The sequence below is a fragment of the Molossus molossus genome, unplaced genomic scaffold (genome assembly GCF_014108415.1).
Source record: "Molossus molossus isolate mMolMol1 unplaced genomic scaffold, mMolMol1.p scaffold_m16_p_23, whole genome shotgun sequence".
NCBI classification, from domain to species: Eukaryota; Metazoa; Chordata; class Mammalia; order Chiroptera; family Molossidae; genus Molossus; species Molossus molossus.
In genome coordinates, this window is record NW_023425359.1 from 9,223,256 (window position 1) to 9,242,489 (window position 19,234).

Below are 19,234 nucleotides of genomic sequence, written 5' to 3' on the forward strand. Positions count from 1 at the left end.
ATTCTCGCTGTCCACCCTGACACCAAGTAGAAACAGTTCATCACTCTCCTGTACAGTATAACATTTTGTTTATATCACTAGTCACCTTAGCAATTAAAGTCTATACTTTCTGCATGTTCTCAAGACAAAGCACATGTCAGCACACGATGTATAAATTTTGATTGAAGGTGTAGATGATTAATTCTCTTCCCTTTATTTCTTGTTGATCCTTTCTTAACTGTGCAGTGTGTGACAATGTGGTGTCATTTTTTTAAAATTAAAAGTTAGATGACTTACAATAGTATATTATTTCAGGCGTACAACACAGTCATTCTGCATTTATATTCCTTGTATTGTGATGGCCACAATAAATCAAGTAACCATCTGTCACCATACAAAGTTATTGTGATATTACTATTTCCTATACTGTACATTATATCCCAGTGATTTATTATTTTATAACTAGAAGTTTGTACTTCCTATTCCCCTTCACCTTTTCTACCCATCCCCCACCCCCTAAAATGAAAATACTAATTTAAAAAGATACCTGCACCCTATGTTCATTGCAGCATTATTTACAATAGCCAAGACAGAGAAGCAACCTAGGTGTCTAGCGTGATAGGTGAATGAATAAAGAACTGGTGGGAGATTTTATATATATAATAAAATATTATTCATCAATAAAAAATAATGAAATCTTATTATTTATGACAGGGGTGGACCTGGAAGGCATTATGCAAAGTGAAGTAAGTCAGAGAAACACAGATAGCATATTTTACTTATATGTGGAATTTAAAAAAAATCAAAACAACTGTGGTTCTATTTTAAGAGCTGGGGAAATTGGTCAGAATTGGGGGTGGTGTTGGAGGAAAGACAACCATTTTGCTTTCCCTTTATATCTTTCTTAAGTTGCATTATTATTTTTAATTATCTCATAGAAATTTCCAGTCTAGTCTCAAGAACCTGTCAGCATTATATCAGAAAAGAATGCATCTGAAAAAATTCTTAAACAGTATACTGAGCACCATGCAACTTTCTCCATCAACATCTTGAGGCATTTCTTTTATATTATCTTCCCATGATGAGTGATGAAGACATCTTATGTTAAAGGTCAGAGGTTCCAATAGAGTCAGCCAAAATTCTGTGAAGTTTACAGTGTGATTAATTCCTGGAGTCCGTCCTTTTCCAGCCCTTTAATTGGTGCAATTGCAATGAATGTTCAAAGTACGTGCTGCTTTTAAAGTCTTTCGAACACTGCGCAAAGTCACAACTGGCAATTCGTAAATAGAACTGGTTAACATTCCCCACCACAAAGATCTCTGAAGGAAACTACAAACACAAACCATATCTTCGTCGAATCCAGTTTGCTTACATTTCAACACACACAACTCCACTTGACTAGCCATCATAGCAAAAGCCACAACACACATACACACACACACACAGCAGCATGGAGCTAATCACGCAACTCAACGGACAATGCAGACAAACTTGAGTATAAACCAAGAGTTTTCTACCTCTTTTCATAACAGGTTAGTGCTGGCCCTCAGTGTTGGTGTACAGTTTTTATGGCATGGGAAAATAGGGATGTTTCTGCCCTATAAAAATAAATGTGTTGAAGGCTTTAGTTTGCACTTACACATGTCAGAACATTCCAAAGGCACAATACAAAGAAAAGAAAATAAGGAAGAATCCCCAAAACAAATAGGTCACATGGTAAGATACTAAGAAAACAGTGGTATAAACACCACTGGTCTCCCAAATGATTTATGCAACAATTTTCAACATTTTCCTGAAAAATAAAGAAGAAGCGAGGCATGGTGATGGGTGTTTGGGGGCATATCTTGTCCCTGGCCACCATTCACACCCGGTCTTTGGCTTTCAACTGCTTGCTAGGTCATTTTCTCCCCGGGAAGTGGGAAGCACAGACCCCTCATTGTTCTTAATCTTTTGAACCAGGGGTGGGGAACCTTTTTTCTGCCAAGGGCCATTTGGATGTTTATAATATAATTTGTGGGCCATACACAATTATCAACTTAAAAATGAGCCTGCTGCCCTGGCCAGTTTGGCTCAGCGGTTAGAGCGTCGGCCTGTGGTCCGGAGAGACCCGGGTTTGGTTCCCGCTAAGGGCACGTACTTTGGTTACAGTTTGTCCCCGGCCCTGGTTGGTCGTGCGGGTGGCAGCCACTCGATGTGTCCCTTCACGTCGATGTTTCTCTCTCTCTCCCTTCCTCTCTCTCCCTCCCACTCTATCTGTACAAAAAATGGAAAAATATCCTCGGGTGAGGATAAAAAAAAAAAAAAAATGAGCCTGCTATCTGTGGTCAGGCTGATTTGGTGAGGTGTCTGATATTAGCTGGTGTTGATTTCAAGGGCTTCATATTGCCCGAGGGTGGGACGCTCCCCACCCCTGAAGGGAAAGAGCTTAGAAACACATGCACTATCTTTAATAAAGAAAGGGACATAGTGAATACAAATAAAATATAAAAAATAATGATTTCTTCATCTTCCATAGTACAACATATCATTCTCTCCAGACCTTAGTTTGATACATGCAGTTTTGCACATAGGCATCCTTATCTACTCTAGCGAGGTCTGAGGCCAAGGAATAAGTAGAAACAAAGTTCTGAATTTGAGTAAAGGCAATTCAGTTGCTACATTGAAGGACTCAAGACCCGGGATGAGGCTCGAAAGTGGGGAAATGTCTTCATTGGATTTAATGATTTGTAATTCCTCCCAAAATAAGACTTACCACATTCTGTGCAAATTTCTCAAAAGATGTTCTGCGATCCATTGAGGGTTCCGACTTACATGTGCAGGGTGGGGTGGGGCCAAGGGAAATGGGGGGATAAAAAAGCAGCAGCAAGGAAAACAGAGCAGAAAAAGACAGGAAGATGAAATGATAAAACTCTACATCAGGGGGACCAGGACCGGAAGAGCTGCCATGGAAGGACTCATTGTATTCACAATTGTATTTGAAACACCAAAGCTCTTCTTATGCAAAACAAAATGGGGCAATTTCGAGCAAAACTAAACCGCACTAAAATGAAGCAGATATGCGAAATGTTTATGCTGACGTTTGCAAAGTCTAGACATTTGAAAATCTAGAGGTTTTCCTAACAATATTCTATCAGGACTAGACTGCTGTTGATAACAGTATTAATTGTATAAGCACTGCTGTCCAGTAGAAATTTCTGAAAGGATGGGAATACCATTCCATGCTGTCCATTCTTTTAGAAGCCTTTAAGCTGTGTACTTAATATTTGGCCAGAATTTGGTATCATCTTAATGAACTTGTGTCAACTTAGAATGAAATTTAATCAACCCATGTGGCAACGGCTGCCGTACTGGACAGTCTGACTCCAGCGTATTTTGAAAAGTCCCATTAGCCTAAATGATGATCATGAATTACACGAAATTACAATTTCATCTCAGAATTTCAAGAAGCTATGAACTCTTTTAAGATCAAGAAATAATGAGTGGTGCTGATGTTTATATCCAGATTACCCCTGTCCTACTGCACGGATGCCCTGGGGTGCTGTCGACTGTGAGGCTTCGGTTATAAACATTAATTGAATCATGAGGTTGACTGCAACTCTTCCAAAATGTGCTCAGCTACTACCGTGTTACGTGTGCGGACTTGCCTGCGGGGCTAGACCAAGTGCTTTAGGCCAAATTCCAAATGAAAAATATTCAGAAGCAAACGTCACTGCATTCCGACAGTTATCATAGAACAAAGTGAGTGTTTTCAGTTACAGGGTGCGTGGCTATAAACATACATCCTAGTTTACCGAACACAGAAAACCCTCTTCAAGCTTGTTTGCCTAATGGCATTCATTGTTCTTTTCCTTTCTTGATTGTGATTTTTTATTTCCTTGAACTAGGCATACAGGAGACTAACATGAAACATGAAAACAGCTTTGATAACACTTTCTAATGCAAGAATAGCTACAGAAACTAACGAAAAGAAAAGAGAGTGATCAACAAGCAAACAAAAGTAACTCAAATGGCTCTTATAAGATGCAAAGATTAGGGGAGGGTGTTGGAGAGTGTTCACTTACCCTTTGTCCAATACCTCGGGCCCAGTGGAGGTAACTACTCTGAGTAAGTATAACTGAGAACCAGATTTTAAAAGGTCACAAAGAACCAATACCTTCTTCTTGGCCTGCAGAAGCTCCTGATAGGCACTGGATCTTATGAACCGTGGGTACGAGTCACTTTTCATCAGTTTGTAAATGTGCTCCTACAAAGAAACAATGGTTGAGGTGCTTCTTTTCCAAGGCTGTGACAAGAATCCAACATGTGGATCAAAACCAAATCGGAAGCAGCTAGAAATAATAACAGTGCTCACGAGGACAACTTTGTTTACAGGACATGCAGAGCCTCCAATTCATTATTTTATCCATAAACCAATTTTAAAACTGCTTGAGGAGCTACGAAGAGTATAAATCACATCCAGTTCTTCAAACAAATGGAATTTAGTTTATGGAATATCATAACGTGATTCCAATTGAGTTGTTGATTTATATAGATTATTTGAGAATATAAATCAATCGGTTCTCTCTTAAAATTACTCTAGGCCCAAAGTCAGGATTTAAAGTCAGGATTGAGTAATCATTCTAGATACCTAAGGCATCATCTGTTTGGAGGGTGTGGACAGCCAGATGAATCATCTTTCTTTAGTGCAGATTATATAGACAATTGTCACCCATATCCACTTTGGATCAGAGCACAAGTCAAAAAATAAATTTTGTGACATTTAGTGGCTATATATTGCCATTTGTATGCTTTTTTTGTTTTTTTACTCATTCAGTGACAAACTAGTTAAGTGTTTAATAATTTAATCCTAACCAGTGTACAGAGTTCTATTTTGATGATGAATACTGGTATGCAAAGAAGTCTAAGGAAAAGATGTATTCGTCCAATTCAGTGTCATTGACCCAATTTGGGGAGGTTGTGCTCTGGCCTGTGGCAGCTTGAGGGAGTGTCATCCCAAACATTTCACACATTGTTGGCTCGAGAAAAATGTTTGCAATTTTATCTTGAACGGTGATGAAAATAAATAGCAGAGAAGCAAGCAAGGCCAGAGGATTCCATCCTGCTCCCCATCACGTGGGGCCATAGAATGGAATTATTCCCACACAGGAGACCACAGCGCAGAGAGGGATGACGGGAGCTCACGGAGCTGTTTCAGCCTGTGTTCGTGTCTCCACAGTAGCTCATTTCCTTCAACCAAAGCCAGGGAGAAATGCACCTTCTACCGAGAGTAAAATTAAGGAAGGGCATTTGTGTGTCTCATTCTTCATCTTTTACATTTCATTTTATTTAGTAATGCTGTTATTTAAAATGCAATATACTTTCTAGATATTCTTTCTTAATATTCTTAATATTCAATATACTTTCTTAATATTCTTTTCTAAAATAGGTTAAAAAAACTATGAAGTATGCATGTCCTGATTTAAATGACAATTTTAATACATCTTTAGGAAATAATATTCTCTCATTTTTCTTCTTGAGCATAATATTATTTTAGAGAGAGCAGAAATTCAAATTGTTCTTAAGGGGACACTTATGTCCAGTCTGAGGGAAAAACACACTAAAAGTTTGTCTTAGGAAGTTAATATCTTAATAGGACTTTCCTTTCACTTCTTTCCGCAGACTAAAAAATTAACTTGGAAAATAAATAAGTGCCTGGATCCAGTGTTTCACTTCATCATCAGTGGCAAAACTGGCTTCAGTTCGACACACTGGAAGCTAATTCAGTTTCCTCCGACTGTTTGTGACAATGAATCATTTTGGAATGTCAGACCGTAGGACCCCACAGGAACACAGAGTCCCTTAAACAGGTGTTGCAGGGGCGGGCCACTGATGAAGGCTTGCTCACAGAGTCCAAAATGAAGCAAAAGTTTTCAAATATTCACGTAAAAACCAATTTTCATGTAAAACCATATAAATTCACAAAACATTCCCAGGCTTTTAAATACAGGTCACTCTAGCCCTGGACAGTTTGGCTCAGCAGTTAGAGAGTCAGTCCAAGGACTAAGGGTCTCGGGTTTGATTCCCAGTCAGTGGCTCATACCTGGGTTGCGGGTTCATCCCCAGCCTTGGTTGGGTTCCCGCGGGAGGTAACCAATTGATGTGTCCCTCTCACATCGATGTTTCTCTCTCTCTCTCTCTCTTTCTCTCTCTCTCTCTCTCTCCTTTCCTCCCTCCCTTCCACTCTATCTAAAAAATTAAAAATAAAAAAACAACAATGGAAGAATATCCTCAGGTGAGGATTAACAACAATAACAACAGGTCACTCTAAAGTGTCTCTGTTGTCCTCTAGATGAATTAAAGTTATTTTATACACAAAGACCAAACCCGGAATAGCAGACATAGTTGCCCATGACAATGAACATAAAACTCAGGAGCACTCTGGTGACATGACGTGAGGCCCACCCTGGACCCACCTGAGCATCTTCGAACGTGTATCGTCCCGGCTCCTTCACGTTCTGTGTGGTTTTGTCATAGCTCTTGGAATCCAAGTTAATGGCACTGGGGGCGCCTGGAGCCAGAAACTCTTGCCATATTTCCTGAACTCGGGAGGGGACGTCTCTGATGGGCCTCTTCTTCAAGTCCTCCACTGCTAGCCAGAACCTGCGTGGGACGCCACACACGACACTGATGTCCGTGTCCCATGATCTGCGATTCTCGCACAATGGCGTGATCGCATACCTCACAGTGATGCACACTACCGAATTCACTTTCTCTGAGGGCCTCCTACACCAAGCCTTTCCTGACTGTGTTCATTCGGTGTATTCGAAGGTACACCATTTTCCAGAAGGAAATACTGAAAACAATGTCTCTGAAGCGTTTGCTGTTAGAAGTGGACCTGCCGGAGCCCGGACTCTGCGTGCCCTTCACTGAGTCAAAGCCAAGCAGCATTTCTGAAGACCCACTTATTAGGGGCAGGTGGAGTGGAGGGGATTCAGGGTGCGTGACACACGGCACAGGACTGGGGGACCAAGTCGTGCACTGTATTGTGTTCTCTGCGTCTTTTGTCCATTTGGACACTGAAGGTTAGCACAGGGAGGTTTTTCTGCTCTACCTGGGATGGGAACCACAGCAAAGCTTTCCTGGACGTACAACAGGTCTGGGCCCGGAGCAGACAGGCCTGAGCTGGAGAAATCGGGGCAAATAGCTAATTTTAGGCTGTTTAATTCAGAGTATGAATGGCAGAGGCAGAAAGCATTCCCATGCGATAACTGGAAAAACGTAAATCTGCAGCCGTATCAGAGTAATGCAGAGGCTTTGAAGAAATAAGTACATATTGACTTACTTCTAAATATATAAATAGATTTATATCATTTTAAATAGAATATTATATGCTGAAAGGAAAGAACATCAGAATGTGTTTTGGTTGATAAGAGCAAATAGAAAAGTCTAATAATAAGGGGTCACATTGCCCAGCTGGTGTGGCTCAGTGGTTGAGTGTCGACCCCTGCACCAAGAGGTCGCCGGTTTGACTCCCGGTCAGGGCACATGCCCAGGTTGTGGGCCAAATCCCCAGTGGGGGGCGTGCAGGAGGAGGCCAATCGATGTTCTTTCTCATCAACGTTTCTATCTCCCTTTCCCTCTCCCTTCCTCTCTGTCTCAAATCAATAAAAAAAAAGAAAAATTTAAAAAAGGGGGTCACATTGCATTAATGAGTTTCATTTCTTTAAATATTGCTCCGTATTTTTTTTATTAGACTTAGACATAATGTTAAGAAGATAAGCATGCACATAATAATTTGTTAATATAAAACATACTCGACGGAGGAACTGCTAGGTCTATGCTTTGCTCGTCAGGCACCGTGGTTGCTCTGTGGTAGGTGTGCTCATGAATGGAGAAGGTGGCCACAGACAGAGGCCACCACAGGCACAGTCTTTGTGAGGTGCCAGGTGAGAAGCAGCACCTTCATAACTGTGAGGTTTTAACTTGGGCACTCACGAGAGGTCGGAAAGAAGTAGTTGAGCTAGAATTGGAACGTCAAATACTACGCACTCTAGTGATTGTCCAGTTTCTAGATTCTGCCTTCCTATAGTCATATGCAACAGGAGGTATCCAATCTGGACAATGCCTTAGACATGCACCCGCGGCTGCTCTGAGAAGGGAAGGCCCGGGGCCCTGCCCCCCTAAAATGCAGACGGCAACACTGCAGTCTAATGGGAATACCACACTCAGTCTGAGAGCGTGTTACAAATGATGCTCGTTCAAGTTCATCCCAGCACACAGAAGACAGTGTCTGTCCCCAGAGAACAGGCAGAGACACAGATAACCATCCAGGTGTCCACAATGCAAGGAAGCCCATGAGGGACTCAAGGGACAGCATGAACTGAACAGTCTGGGGACTCCGAGCAGAACAGCCCTGCTGCTGGGCAAGCGCTGGGTTGGAAAAGGCACCCTGGATGCTGCCGTAGATGCAGGACATCTCCCAGGGACTCGGACACATGGATAAAGAACCAACAAGCTGAGAAGGCAGCAATAACGCCTACACGGATACACAGGTGCAGTCACTCTTCCAAGTGATGTACCTGTACTAACTCAGCATTTCCCCCACTTCAGAGAATCGGAGCCAGGATATGAAGGCAAGGTCACTTACTTCGGATTGTCCACTACGACTGTCAGACTGTCCTAGCTGGGGTTTGCCCCTGGATAATGTGCAACAGATGGCATTCCCATAGCCACGCCCTCGAATGCCTCCCGAGGACTTCACTGCCCTTTCCAGCCTCAAGGAACTGTGGTTACGGAGCAGGATGGAAAGGGCACTGGTCAGAATCCCACCCCCCCCCTATTCAACGGGAGCTGGAATAGGAGCAAGTGTCTTAATGCCTTTGGGCCTTTATGTCCTCATCAGTGAAATGGGATGATGAGGCCTATCTCATTGGGTTCTATTAGATTACACGACATAAATTATATAAAGGCCACTTTGGAAGTGCCTGACATATTTTTAGGTACTCAAAATAGGACTCATATGACTAGCTACTTAGTATTGACTCTATGCCAAGTATTTACGTAGTTCAGCTGAAAAAGGAATGGGCAAAACGGAGACCGATGGAGAGCACAGGTTACGTCGGAAGATCCAGTAGCTGTCAATAAGCAGTACTTCTTCACGCCTGTTCTGTCCTCACACTTGGGGGAAATGCTCACATGAGCCCCACACTTCCACAAACAGCAGGGGCTCAGAGGTGCGTGGCTAAGACACGGTGCACTGAGACTTATTTAAGTGCAATTAGCCCCGTCGGCTGACTAGACCATTTTGTCTCCCTCGGTCTGTGACCCCAGATCTGAGGCTCAGGCAGTGGGGCTCCAACGTGGGGAACAGTGAGCGGACAGTATTGGCAACTATTAGCCTCTGACTTGGACAGCTGAACCTTCCCTTCCCCACACATATTCTGCTTCTTAGTAAAATGGGTGAGAATATTTACATTTTATTTCTGTTGTGATGATGAGATGTGTGATAATAGTCCGGCATACTTACAAAAACAGTGGGTAGAAAGGATATTACGGCATAGAGTAGGTGTTCACAATTTATATCTATACTTTCCATGTACCTATGTATGTATGGATGGATGGATGTATCTATCATCTATACGTTTAATAAGGAAACATATAATAGGCGTAAGGTATATACTCAGGGAATATATACATATATATTTATTTCTTGAGTGTACAGACACACACATAGGAGATACATGTAATATTTTATATGCAGTTCCTTGGCAGGGAAACTAGTGTGGCCCAGAATTATCGAGATGAGACATGGTTAAAGCTTGAACTAAAGAGTCAGCAGTGATTCAATTAATCCATAAAAACACAGCTTGCACATGTTATCCCCTTTGCCCAAAAGCTTCTTCCCTGTTCCTTTTTGCCTGGTTCTCTCTCTACAGGGCCTTTTCCCAAGGATGCGTTTGCTGATCTCCAACTCGGGGCTAATCATCCCTCTCTAGTTCTCTGATCTAAACACCCACCATTGTGTGCTGTGGTCTGTCCTCTCTGTATCCACCAGTAGGCTGTAATTTTAATGACATCAAGAACCATTTTTATTTGGTTAGGTGATACTGGCGAGTCTTATTACCTGTCTACTTCATCACGATACCCATCATGTCAGCATCTTTTTAAAAACTTAGAGAATTAGAGGAAGCTTCACTTCCTCATCCATTAAAATGCTAAAATTATCCTTTATCTCTGCTTTATTTTATACATTCTTGTACTCAATAATTGATGAACCTTAATAGAGAAAATGTTATTTAGTAGGCTCCCTAAACATCCTTAGCAGCTATAGTCTCATAAACTTGAGCAGGTTCTCATTAACTTGAAAGAGGACAGGAAGCTGTACTCCAACAATCCATAACGGGCACATGTATATGATTAAATTCCCCCAGGTTCTGTCTTTGTGGGAATCTTGCTTACTCCATGGGACATCTGTCAAAGTACTACATAGTCCCGAATGTTTTGTTGCTGGCATCTGTTAAATCCCCTGAAGAGAACGTGACAATGCCTGGCACTGCTCAGTTCCTATGAAAATAAATGAATGGCGAGACTCGCGGTAAATGAATTTCACAGGACGCCATGTGTCATGGGTAAGGGAGTTAGGGTATCGTGTTTCAAAAGAATAATGAATGGAAGTGCTCATGGAAAAAACAGTTTTCCGTAGTGGAAAGTTATCATTCACTTCAGTGATCTTAAATGGAGCTATTAAAATCTATTTCACATTTAAAAATGCGATTTCCAGGTGTCTTTCAAGTTAGAAAAATTTCCAAAATATGTAAGGATGATGCCTACAACAGACGGGCAGAATGTGTACCCCTCTCTCACTGACAGCTTACGTGGGGATGTTCTCACCTGCCTTGTATTTAGGGTGCAAAGAACGTGAGCTGCCCCCATACTTTTGTCTCAAGTTATTTGATACAAGCACCCCATCTCTTTTTCTAGACCTAACTTGAGAAGCACTGTGCAAAGAAGACAAATAATGATACATAGTTTATATTTCAATTTAACTGCAGAAATACTATCAGCCATTTTCCACTTTGCCAAATACTTTTCTATGGAGTCTATTTCAAATGCACAAAATGTATAAAAACATCAAGAGACAGTATAGAAATAAAGCACCACGGGGAATTGGTAATGTTGGACAGACTGGGCCTTAGTTACCTCCTTTATTTCCTGCCTCCAAGGGCAGGGATTCAGTGGGCTCCCATCCTCACCGTGATGTTGGTGGGGGCACTAACTGATCGATTAAGTCCTACACAACCAGACACATCACAGGTAGGTGTCTCTGGCTTAGAGTATAAGACCAAAAAACATGTTTTACCGTAAGTTTTCTGAGCTGAATTCTGACTCTAGAAATTTAAGGAACTGTTCTCTGCCGACGGGGTCCTTCAACGCTTCATCCATGCCAAAGCCCCATCGCTTCACCCTCTGCTGGTTTGGCTCTTTGCTGTAGGAGAGAAAACCAAACACATTCCCTTCATTACAAGCCCTGTTTTCTGCGATTCCACTTCCTCTTGACATTCCCATCTTTAACTCAACTTTCAGGAGAAAGACAATCTCAGATCGACGACTGCGTGAAACTGTGGTGTGGGTAAGTTAGGCATCAGTACTCAAGTCTGCGGTTTATTGAGCATCGGGTGGATCTTTTAGTTTTTTTCAACAACTTTATGAGATAGATACTATTATAATTCTCTTTTGATAGATGATGAAATTGTGGCACAAAGAGGGTTACAATTTACCAACGTCAGACAGGAAAACAGGGAAATTGCAGACATTCTGAACCTATAACCCAATTTCTTACCCCCAACCCCTTCCAAATGCAGTCTCATGGTGGCATGTTGTCCTGGGAGAATACGCATGGGAACCAAAAGGCCTAAGTCCTAGTTTATGATTCTGCTGTCAATTAAATGTGTGATGTAATCCTGGTGGAGTAACGACATTTTGGGATTCTAGCTTCCTCATCTGTAAAATCTAGAACTTACGAACAAAGAGGTCTGTACTTCTCAAGCATTTAAGAACCACTGGATGGATGTAAAAGAAAGAGAAGGTTCGTAATTCCAATCTAGAGAAGAGCTACAGAGTATGAAATACTCGCTGTAGAGAGTGATATGCAATGATCTTTTTATCACTCTGTCAAGACTGATAATATAATTCTTCCCTAGCTCATGAAAGAAACCAGGGAGGCCTGAATTGTGGTTTGGTTTGCTTAAGAAGTCAGTTTCTCTTAGAGTGTGTATGGTAAGGTCATTTTCTTTGAAAATTGAATGTATAAAGGCTTCTTATATTGGGTTTCAGTAAGTATAGATCCAGCGTTCATTTCACTTGGATGCATAGGCTTTGGGACCATGTGAATTGTGAAGGAAACTCAAACAATGAGCTAAATTTAGAGAATTGAAGACTCCAACTCTGACTGGCCTTTCTTACCACCTTCAAACCCCTCTTTCATTCCAGTCTTCTGGAAATGCAAATATTAATACAAATCCAAACATCAAAGGTTCAAAAACCATACCCTTTAGAATAAGAACTTTACATCCTGGGCTAATGTAGACACAGAGTGAACTTGCCTTTACAATGACTCAGCTATAGGACTCTTCCTATTTAATCCAACCCCTGAAATACGTGACATATTTTGAGGGAAGAGAAATTGTCACTCACCTTGCTTCGAGTTCCCAGAAAGTAGTATCATCAGACAGCCATGGGTTAGAAGGGTCAGGTGGCACGAAAAATGGGTCATACTCTAAATACTGTTCCGTGTAACTTAGCAGACTGGGGAGAAGAAACACGTTCATCTTCCTTAGTTGTCTGGCTGAGGTTAGACCCAGCCCAAAGTCAAGGGGCACCATGCAAATGTCTGGCCAAGCAATGCTCGCTTGCTCATGGAATGAAACCCAGGGGCAGTTCTCACATTTCAGTAACTCACCTGCATCTACTTATTGTGCCTCTTGGAAGACACATGTGGCTAAGAATTCCACCTCTGCCCATGCCTGAGCCAGGTGAGTCTAACCCTCCATTCCAATGAAGCAAAACAGAGAAGCAAGTGTGTGAAGGGCATTGCTAAGAGTCAATTCCAGTCCTTGGTCTACCACCCTCAGCTGCATTGATTTTAGCCCACTTGGAAAAGAGGTTAAAAAGTAATTTTTTTAAAAAAAAGTAGTTACAGAAATTAGGTAAAGGGGGAATGAATCACTGACCAAAAAAAAAAATTTGTTTTAATCTGCAGTGTGGCTCAGTGGATGGAGCATTGTCCCATGGACTGAGAGGTCCTGGTTCGAATCCTCATCAGGGCACATGCCCGGGTTGTGGGCTCGATCCCCAGTCGGGGGCGTGCAGAAGGCAGCTGATCAATGTGTCTCTCTCACATCCATGTTTCCATCTCACCCTTTCTCTCTCTCTAAAAAAATGAATAAAAATATATTTTTTTCAAAAAAAGGAAAAACAAAATAACATTTATTACAGGGTTCCAATTACTTATCTCAGCTCCCTTTCCAATAGTTCTTTTGCCATTTTTATCAGATCCCATTATCATATAAAATTTTTTAAATGTACATGGACATTTTGAAATACTTACCTATCAGCAACTTTTGACATTTTTAACCGATGTCTATCTAACTGGATTTGCCAATAGTTTATCTGAAAAAAAAAGTTAACGACTCAGTTATATAAGTGGTGATATTCTCACAATTTTTAGCTCTAATTTATGATAAACAGGGCAATTCCCAACAAGAACATGTTCTAAATCAGTAAAATTGCAAAGTCTGTAAAAAAGTCAAGTGAGCCCTGGCTGGTTTGGCTCAGCGGTTAGAGCGTCGGCCTGCGGACCAGAGAGACCCGGGTTCGGTTCCCGCTAAGGGCACGTACCTCGGTTGCGGTTTGTCCCCGGCCCTGGTTGGTCGTGCGGGTGGCAGCCACTCGATGTGTCCCTTTCACATCGATGTTTCTCTCTCTCTCTCCCTCCCACTCTATCTGAACAAAAAATGGAAAAATGTCCTCGGGTGAGGATAAAAAAAAAAAAAAGTCAAGTGAGAGAGCGAGCTAGCTCTGGAAGAGTTAGAGAATTCAAATCTGTTTCAATGTAACTACACCCAGTACCACTCTCGAGCAGCAATGAATTTAAGTATTCTACCTGCTTTCACAAAGAGTAACTTTCTTTTAAAAGTGTTATAAAGATTTTAAACATTTATTCATGGTGAATAAGCAAATCAGAATTACATTGACTCCCTAAACTCAGAGTATAAATGCATTTGTTATTTGTTATTATGATCTCAAAATACATTCTGCTTCCTAATACTATCCCAGCAAGGCATCAATGACGTGTTCTGAGAATAATTTTATCAACAATTCAGACAAACACTCACATGGACATAATCACACAGAAAAAACTTTCATTTAAAATTCTCTGAAGTAGATTATTATTGAGAGAAGACGGCGGCGGGCAGGACCAGAGGGAGGGTGAGTGTGAGAGTGTGAGTGGACGTGCAGTGCAGAGCCGCGGAGCAGAAGGTCCCTGTGCTGTGCACGGAGCAGCTATTGTAAGCAGCCCTTCAGGGCGCTTCTCCCTGCACCGTGGGGAGGTCCCACCATTTTGGAAGATCCCGGGTCTTCCCTGGGAGGAGGCAGTGGGAGCGGCCAGGACCCAGCAACCTGAGCCCACCAGCGCACCTGGCACCATCGGACCAGTGGACACTCTGTGTCAACACAGACCAGTGCACAGTAACGGAGCTGTCAAGGTGCCTGCTGCAGAAGCCACAGACAGCCCAGAGCCCAGCACCATCCCCTACAATAGCAGCCTGATCAGAGTAGAGATATACCCCTAGCAACAGAGGCTGGGGAGCAGACCCATCCCCAGGCAACAGAAGCACAGACCAGCAGCTGAGCCCCATCCCCAAAAGCTTTAACACAGGCTGAGCAGGAGCTGAGCCCCACGGGGCAGCAGTGCTCCCCAGCTGCCAGTGGCAGGACCTGGGGCTCCATCAGGGCCTGTGCGACCCAGCTGCCATGGGATAGCTCGGGGGCTGGGACTCCAGAGAAACCAGTGCGACCCAGCTGCCCACAAGATCTGCAGGGAGCCGGGGTTCCAGAGAAACCAGTGCGACCCAGCTGCCCACAAGATCTGCAGGGAGCTGGGGATCCAGAGAAACCAGTGCGACCCAGCTGTCCACAAGATCTGCAGGGAGCCAGGGCTCCAGAGGGACCTGTGCGACCCAGCTGTCCACAAGATCTGCAGGGAGCTGGGGATCCAGAGGGACCTGTGTGACCCAGCTGCCCACAGGAGCTCTGGAGAGTCAGGGCTCCAGCGGGGCCTGTGCGACCCAGCTGCCCACAGTGCTGGCAGGGAGTGAGGCTCCAGCAGGGCCTGAGCAATACAGCTGTAGGTGGCACCAGCAATCCGTGGGGAACACAGCTTCACAGGGGCCCACACTGATACAGCAGCAGCACCTACCAGGACAGACCAATACCGGCCCCCAGTAGTCAATCCTCCAGGACCCACAGCAGGTAAGAGCAGCACACAACAGAATAGTCTGGGAGGTACAGCAGCCTTATTTGATACACAGTGAGCTGCCTACACATCCCAACATCCCTCACCAGGTCTAGAACTACCAGACGGCTAAAATGGGGAGACAAAGAAAGAACACTCAAAGGAAAGAAAAAGAGGAATCACCAGAAAAGGAACTACAGGACATGAAAGAAAGCAACTTGTCAGATAAAGAATTCAAAGCAATTATTTTAATGGTACTCAAACAATTTGGAGAGAACTACAAGAAACTTAATAAGAATTATGAAGGGCTCATTGGGAACCACTCCAGCTTAAAAACAGAGGTAGAAGCTATGCATAAAAATCAAGAGGAAATAAAGAATGGCATAGCTGTTATGAAAAATACCTTAGAAGGGTTCAATAGTAGATTAGAAGCAGCTGAAGACTAAATCAGTGACTTAGAAGACAAAGTAGAAAAAAACACCCAAACAGAACAGCAAAAGGGAAAAATTAAAAAGCAGAAGGAGAGTTTAAGGGAGCTGTGGGACAATACAGAATGTAACAACATTTGCATTATAGGGGTACCGGAAGGAGAAGAACCAGAGAAAAGAATAGAGAACCTGTTTGAAGACATAATGACAGAAAAGTTCCCTAAAATGATGAAGGAAAAAGTCATACAAGTCCAGGAAACACAGAGAGTCCCAAGCAAGATGAACCCCAGAAGACCCACAGCTAGACACATCATAATAAAAATAGCAAACATTAAAGACAAAGAAAGAATCTTAAAGGATGCAAGAGAGAGACAGAAAGTTACCTACAGGGGAGCTCCCATGAGACTGTCAGCTGATTTCTCAATAGAAATGCTGCAACCCAGAAGGGAGTGGCATGAAGTCTATAAAGTAATGCAAGGCAAGGGTCTGAATCCAAGATTACTCTATCCAGCAAGGCTATCATTCAAAATTGAAGAAAAAATAAAGAGCTTCACAGATAAAAACAAAAAACAAAAAACAAAACAAACAAAAAACTGAAGGAATTTACCACCACCAAACCAGCACTGCAAGAAATGCTAAAAGGAAGGTTGTAAGAAGAAGAAGAAACAGAGAGAAAGAGAGAGGAACACAGGCATTAAATAAAAATGGCAACTAATAACTATCTATCAATAATAACCTTAAATGTAAATGGCTTAAATGCTCCAATCAAAAGACATAGGGTAGCTGATTGGATAAGAAAACATGACCCATATGTATGCTGTTACAAGAGACCCACCTCACAATAAATGGTGTTGGGAAAATTGGACAGCTACATGCAAAAAAATAAGCTAGACCACCAACTTACACCATATACAAGAATAAACTCAAAGTGGATAAAAGACTTAAATGTGACTCATAAATCCATAAAAATCCTAGAAGAAAACGTAGGCAGAAAAATTTCAGACATCATACGCAGCAGAATTTTCACTGATACAACACCTAACACAAGAGCAACAAAGGAAGAAATGAACACATGATGAAAGTGAAAAGATGGAAAAAATTTCCCAAGCAAATGGAAATGAAAAAAGCTGGTGTAGCAATACTCACAGCTGACAAATCATCAAACAACAAGTGTTGGCGAGGGTGTGAAGAAAAGGAGACTCTAGTAACTGCTGGCGGGAATGCAGACTGGTGCAGCCACTATGGAAAACACTATGGTGTTTCCTCAAAAAATTAAAAATTGAACTGCCATTGACCCAGTGATCCCACTTCTAGGAATATACCCTAAGAAGCCTGAAACATCAATCAGAAAAAATATATGTACCCCTATGATCATAGCAGCGCTATTTATAATCGCTAAGATCTGGAAACAGCCCAAGTGTCCATCAATAGATGAGTGAATAAAAAAGCTGTGGTACATGTACACAATGGAGTACTATGCAGCTGTAAGAAAGAAAGAGCTCTTATCCTTTGAGATGACATGGAGGGACCTGGAGAGTATTATGCTAAGCGAAACAAGCCAAGCAGAGAAAGACAAATATCACATGATCCCACTTATTTGTGGAATATAATGAACTAAACAAATTGATGAACAAAATTGATCCCGAGACATAGAAGTAGGGTATGGTCTGACAAACCTCAGAAGAGAGGGTTGTGGGGAGGAAGAGATAAACCACAGAATTTATATGCATGTATGCATAACCAATAGACATAGACAACAAAGCTGGGGAATGGGGTGAGGGGGGGATGGGGAGGAGGGTGTCAATGGGGGAAAAAGGAGAAACATCTGTAACAAAAATAAATTAATAAAAATAATTTAAAAAAATAAAATTTTCTGAATTACTTTTCCTTTATGATGACTATAATAGGAAAACATATTGTATTATTGATAAATCATATTACAATAAATATAAGAAAAAAATGAATTAAAAAGGGAAAAAGTCACATGACCAAACCAACTAAGAGATTAATTATTATTTGATATGAGACACTGGTGTTTGCTTTGTAACACTACTTGGAGACAAAACTATTGATCAATTGGTAAAACAAGAAGTGATATATACCATGACTGTACACCAGTGTTGATAAAAGAAAACTTCAAGAAGCTTATAGACACAGAGATCAGGGCTGTAGGAACAAGAATAAGCCCTCTTCTGTGATGATCACATCACATGATAGGACAGGGGAAAGCAAGACAGTGTAGCCAACCTCTTGTCTTCTCATTCTGTGAGTCCGAGCTCTGGAGTACAAAATAACTCTGGACAATGAAAGCACCTATAAGTTAGTGCATGTGACTTTAAAAAATTGGGTAGAGAAAAAAGAACTTGGGGAATTAACAATTGGAGAGTTTTGACTTCAAAACTCACCATTAGGCAATTTCATTACTTTTTAACTGAAAATCTTCTATATGAAACAGTAACCTTTTCAAACACCTGCTATTAACATTCACTGCCCCCCCCCCCTCCGCCTTTTAGCTGCTACTTTGTAAACCACTAGCAGGTCATTTTATAGGTTGACCCACCTGTTGTTGTAACTCATCTTCTGTTGGAGGTTTGGTTTCTGGTGTGGGTGTGTGGGTAGGACTGTGACTTCTGATATCATTTTGTAAACCATAGACAGACTATATTAAATTAAAAAAGAAATAGGTTAGAACAAAACAGCATGTGTAGTGACAGACTTCTGAAAGGTAATTTTGTGTTATATATTCAATAAAGTAAGTTTGCTACATATTTGATTAAGTTTCTTATCAAAATTCAAAAGGCACCGTTATCACAAATATCTTATGAATGTAAAATAGAAGCACAGCTCTGAAAAACGATGTGGTTAGATTATTAACTTTGACAGAATAATTGATTATACGGAGAAAACATGGTAAGTGCGGTGATAAAATCTGGGGGTGGTTTGAGAGCACTTTCTCTTAGAGTAGGATGAAGGATGAAGACTTGTGAAAACTGTATGAGCCCCGCCCATACAATGAACGTTACCAGTTAGGTTTGGAAGAAACTCGTGAAATCAGAGGAGGGTTGATCGAGATGTTTAATTGAGCCAATTTTCAGAACCATCACCAACCTTACCAATATTTCTAAGTTCAAATGTGTTTTGTTTCTTACCTGTTTTCACTTGGACCCTCTCTCTTTCTAAAGTTAACCTCTTGGCCCTGCACATTGACCCTCTGGACTTGTGCTTTTTGTTTGCTTGTCTTTAACAGATGTGACTCACTCAGGTTTAACCGATCTGAAACATCCAATTCACACTATTTTTGGTAGGTCCTCTGATCTCCCTTCTCTTAGCCCCA

At 41.8% G+C, this 19,234-nt stretch overlaps 1 protein-coding gene across 2 annotated transcripts in view; it reads right to left on the bottom strand.

Moving 5' to 3' along the window:
* The window catches only part of RGS7 (regulator of G protein signaling 7), a 364,521-nt gene that overhangs the window by 12,528 nt on the left and 332,759 nt on the right, over positions 1-19,234 (bottom strand). Inside the window, exons 11-18 of one of the 2 annotated variants that reach the window (XM_036277368.1) lie at positions 18,461-18,559; positions 13,565-13,626; positions 12,652-12,762; positions 11,318-11,443; positions 6,432-6,618; positions 4,133-4,222; positions 2,732-2,785; positions 1,497-1,577 (exon numbers count right to left, since the gene is read on the bottom strand). In XM_036277368.1, coding sequence (XP_036133261.1) covers positions 1,503-1,577; positions 2,732-2,785; positions 4,133-4,222; positions 6,432-6,618; positions 11,318-11,443; positions 12,652-12,762; positions 13,565-13,626; positions 18,461-18,559 — 804 coding nt within the window. In that variant the 3' untranslated portion in view covers positions 1,497-1,502. Of the gene's footprint in view, positions 1-1,496; positions 1,578-2,731; positions 2,786-4,132; positions 4,223-6,431; positions 6,619-11,317; positions 11,444-12,651; positions 12,763-13,564; positions 13,627-18,460; positions 18,560-19,234 lie in introns of those variants that run through there. The other variant, XM_036277369.1, reaches the window with a different exon arrangement.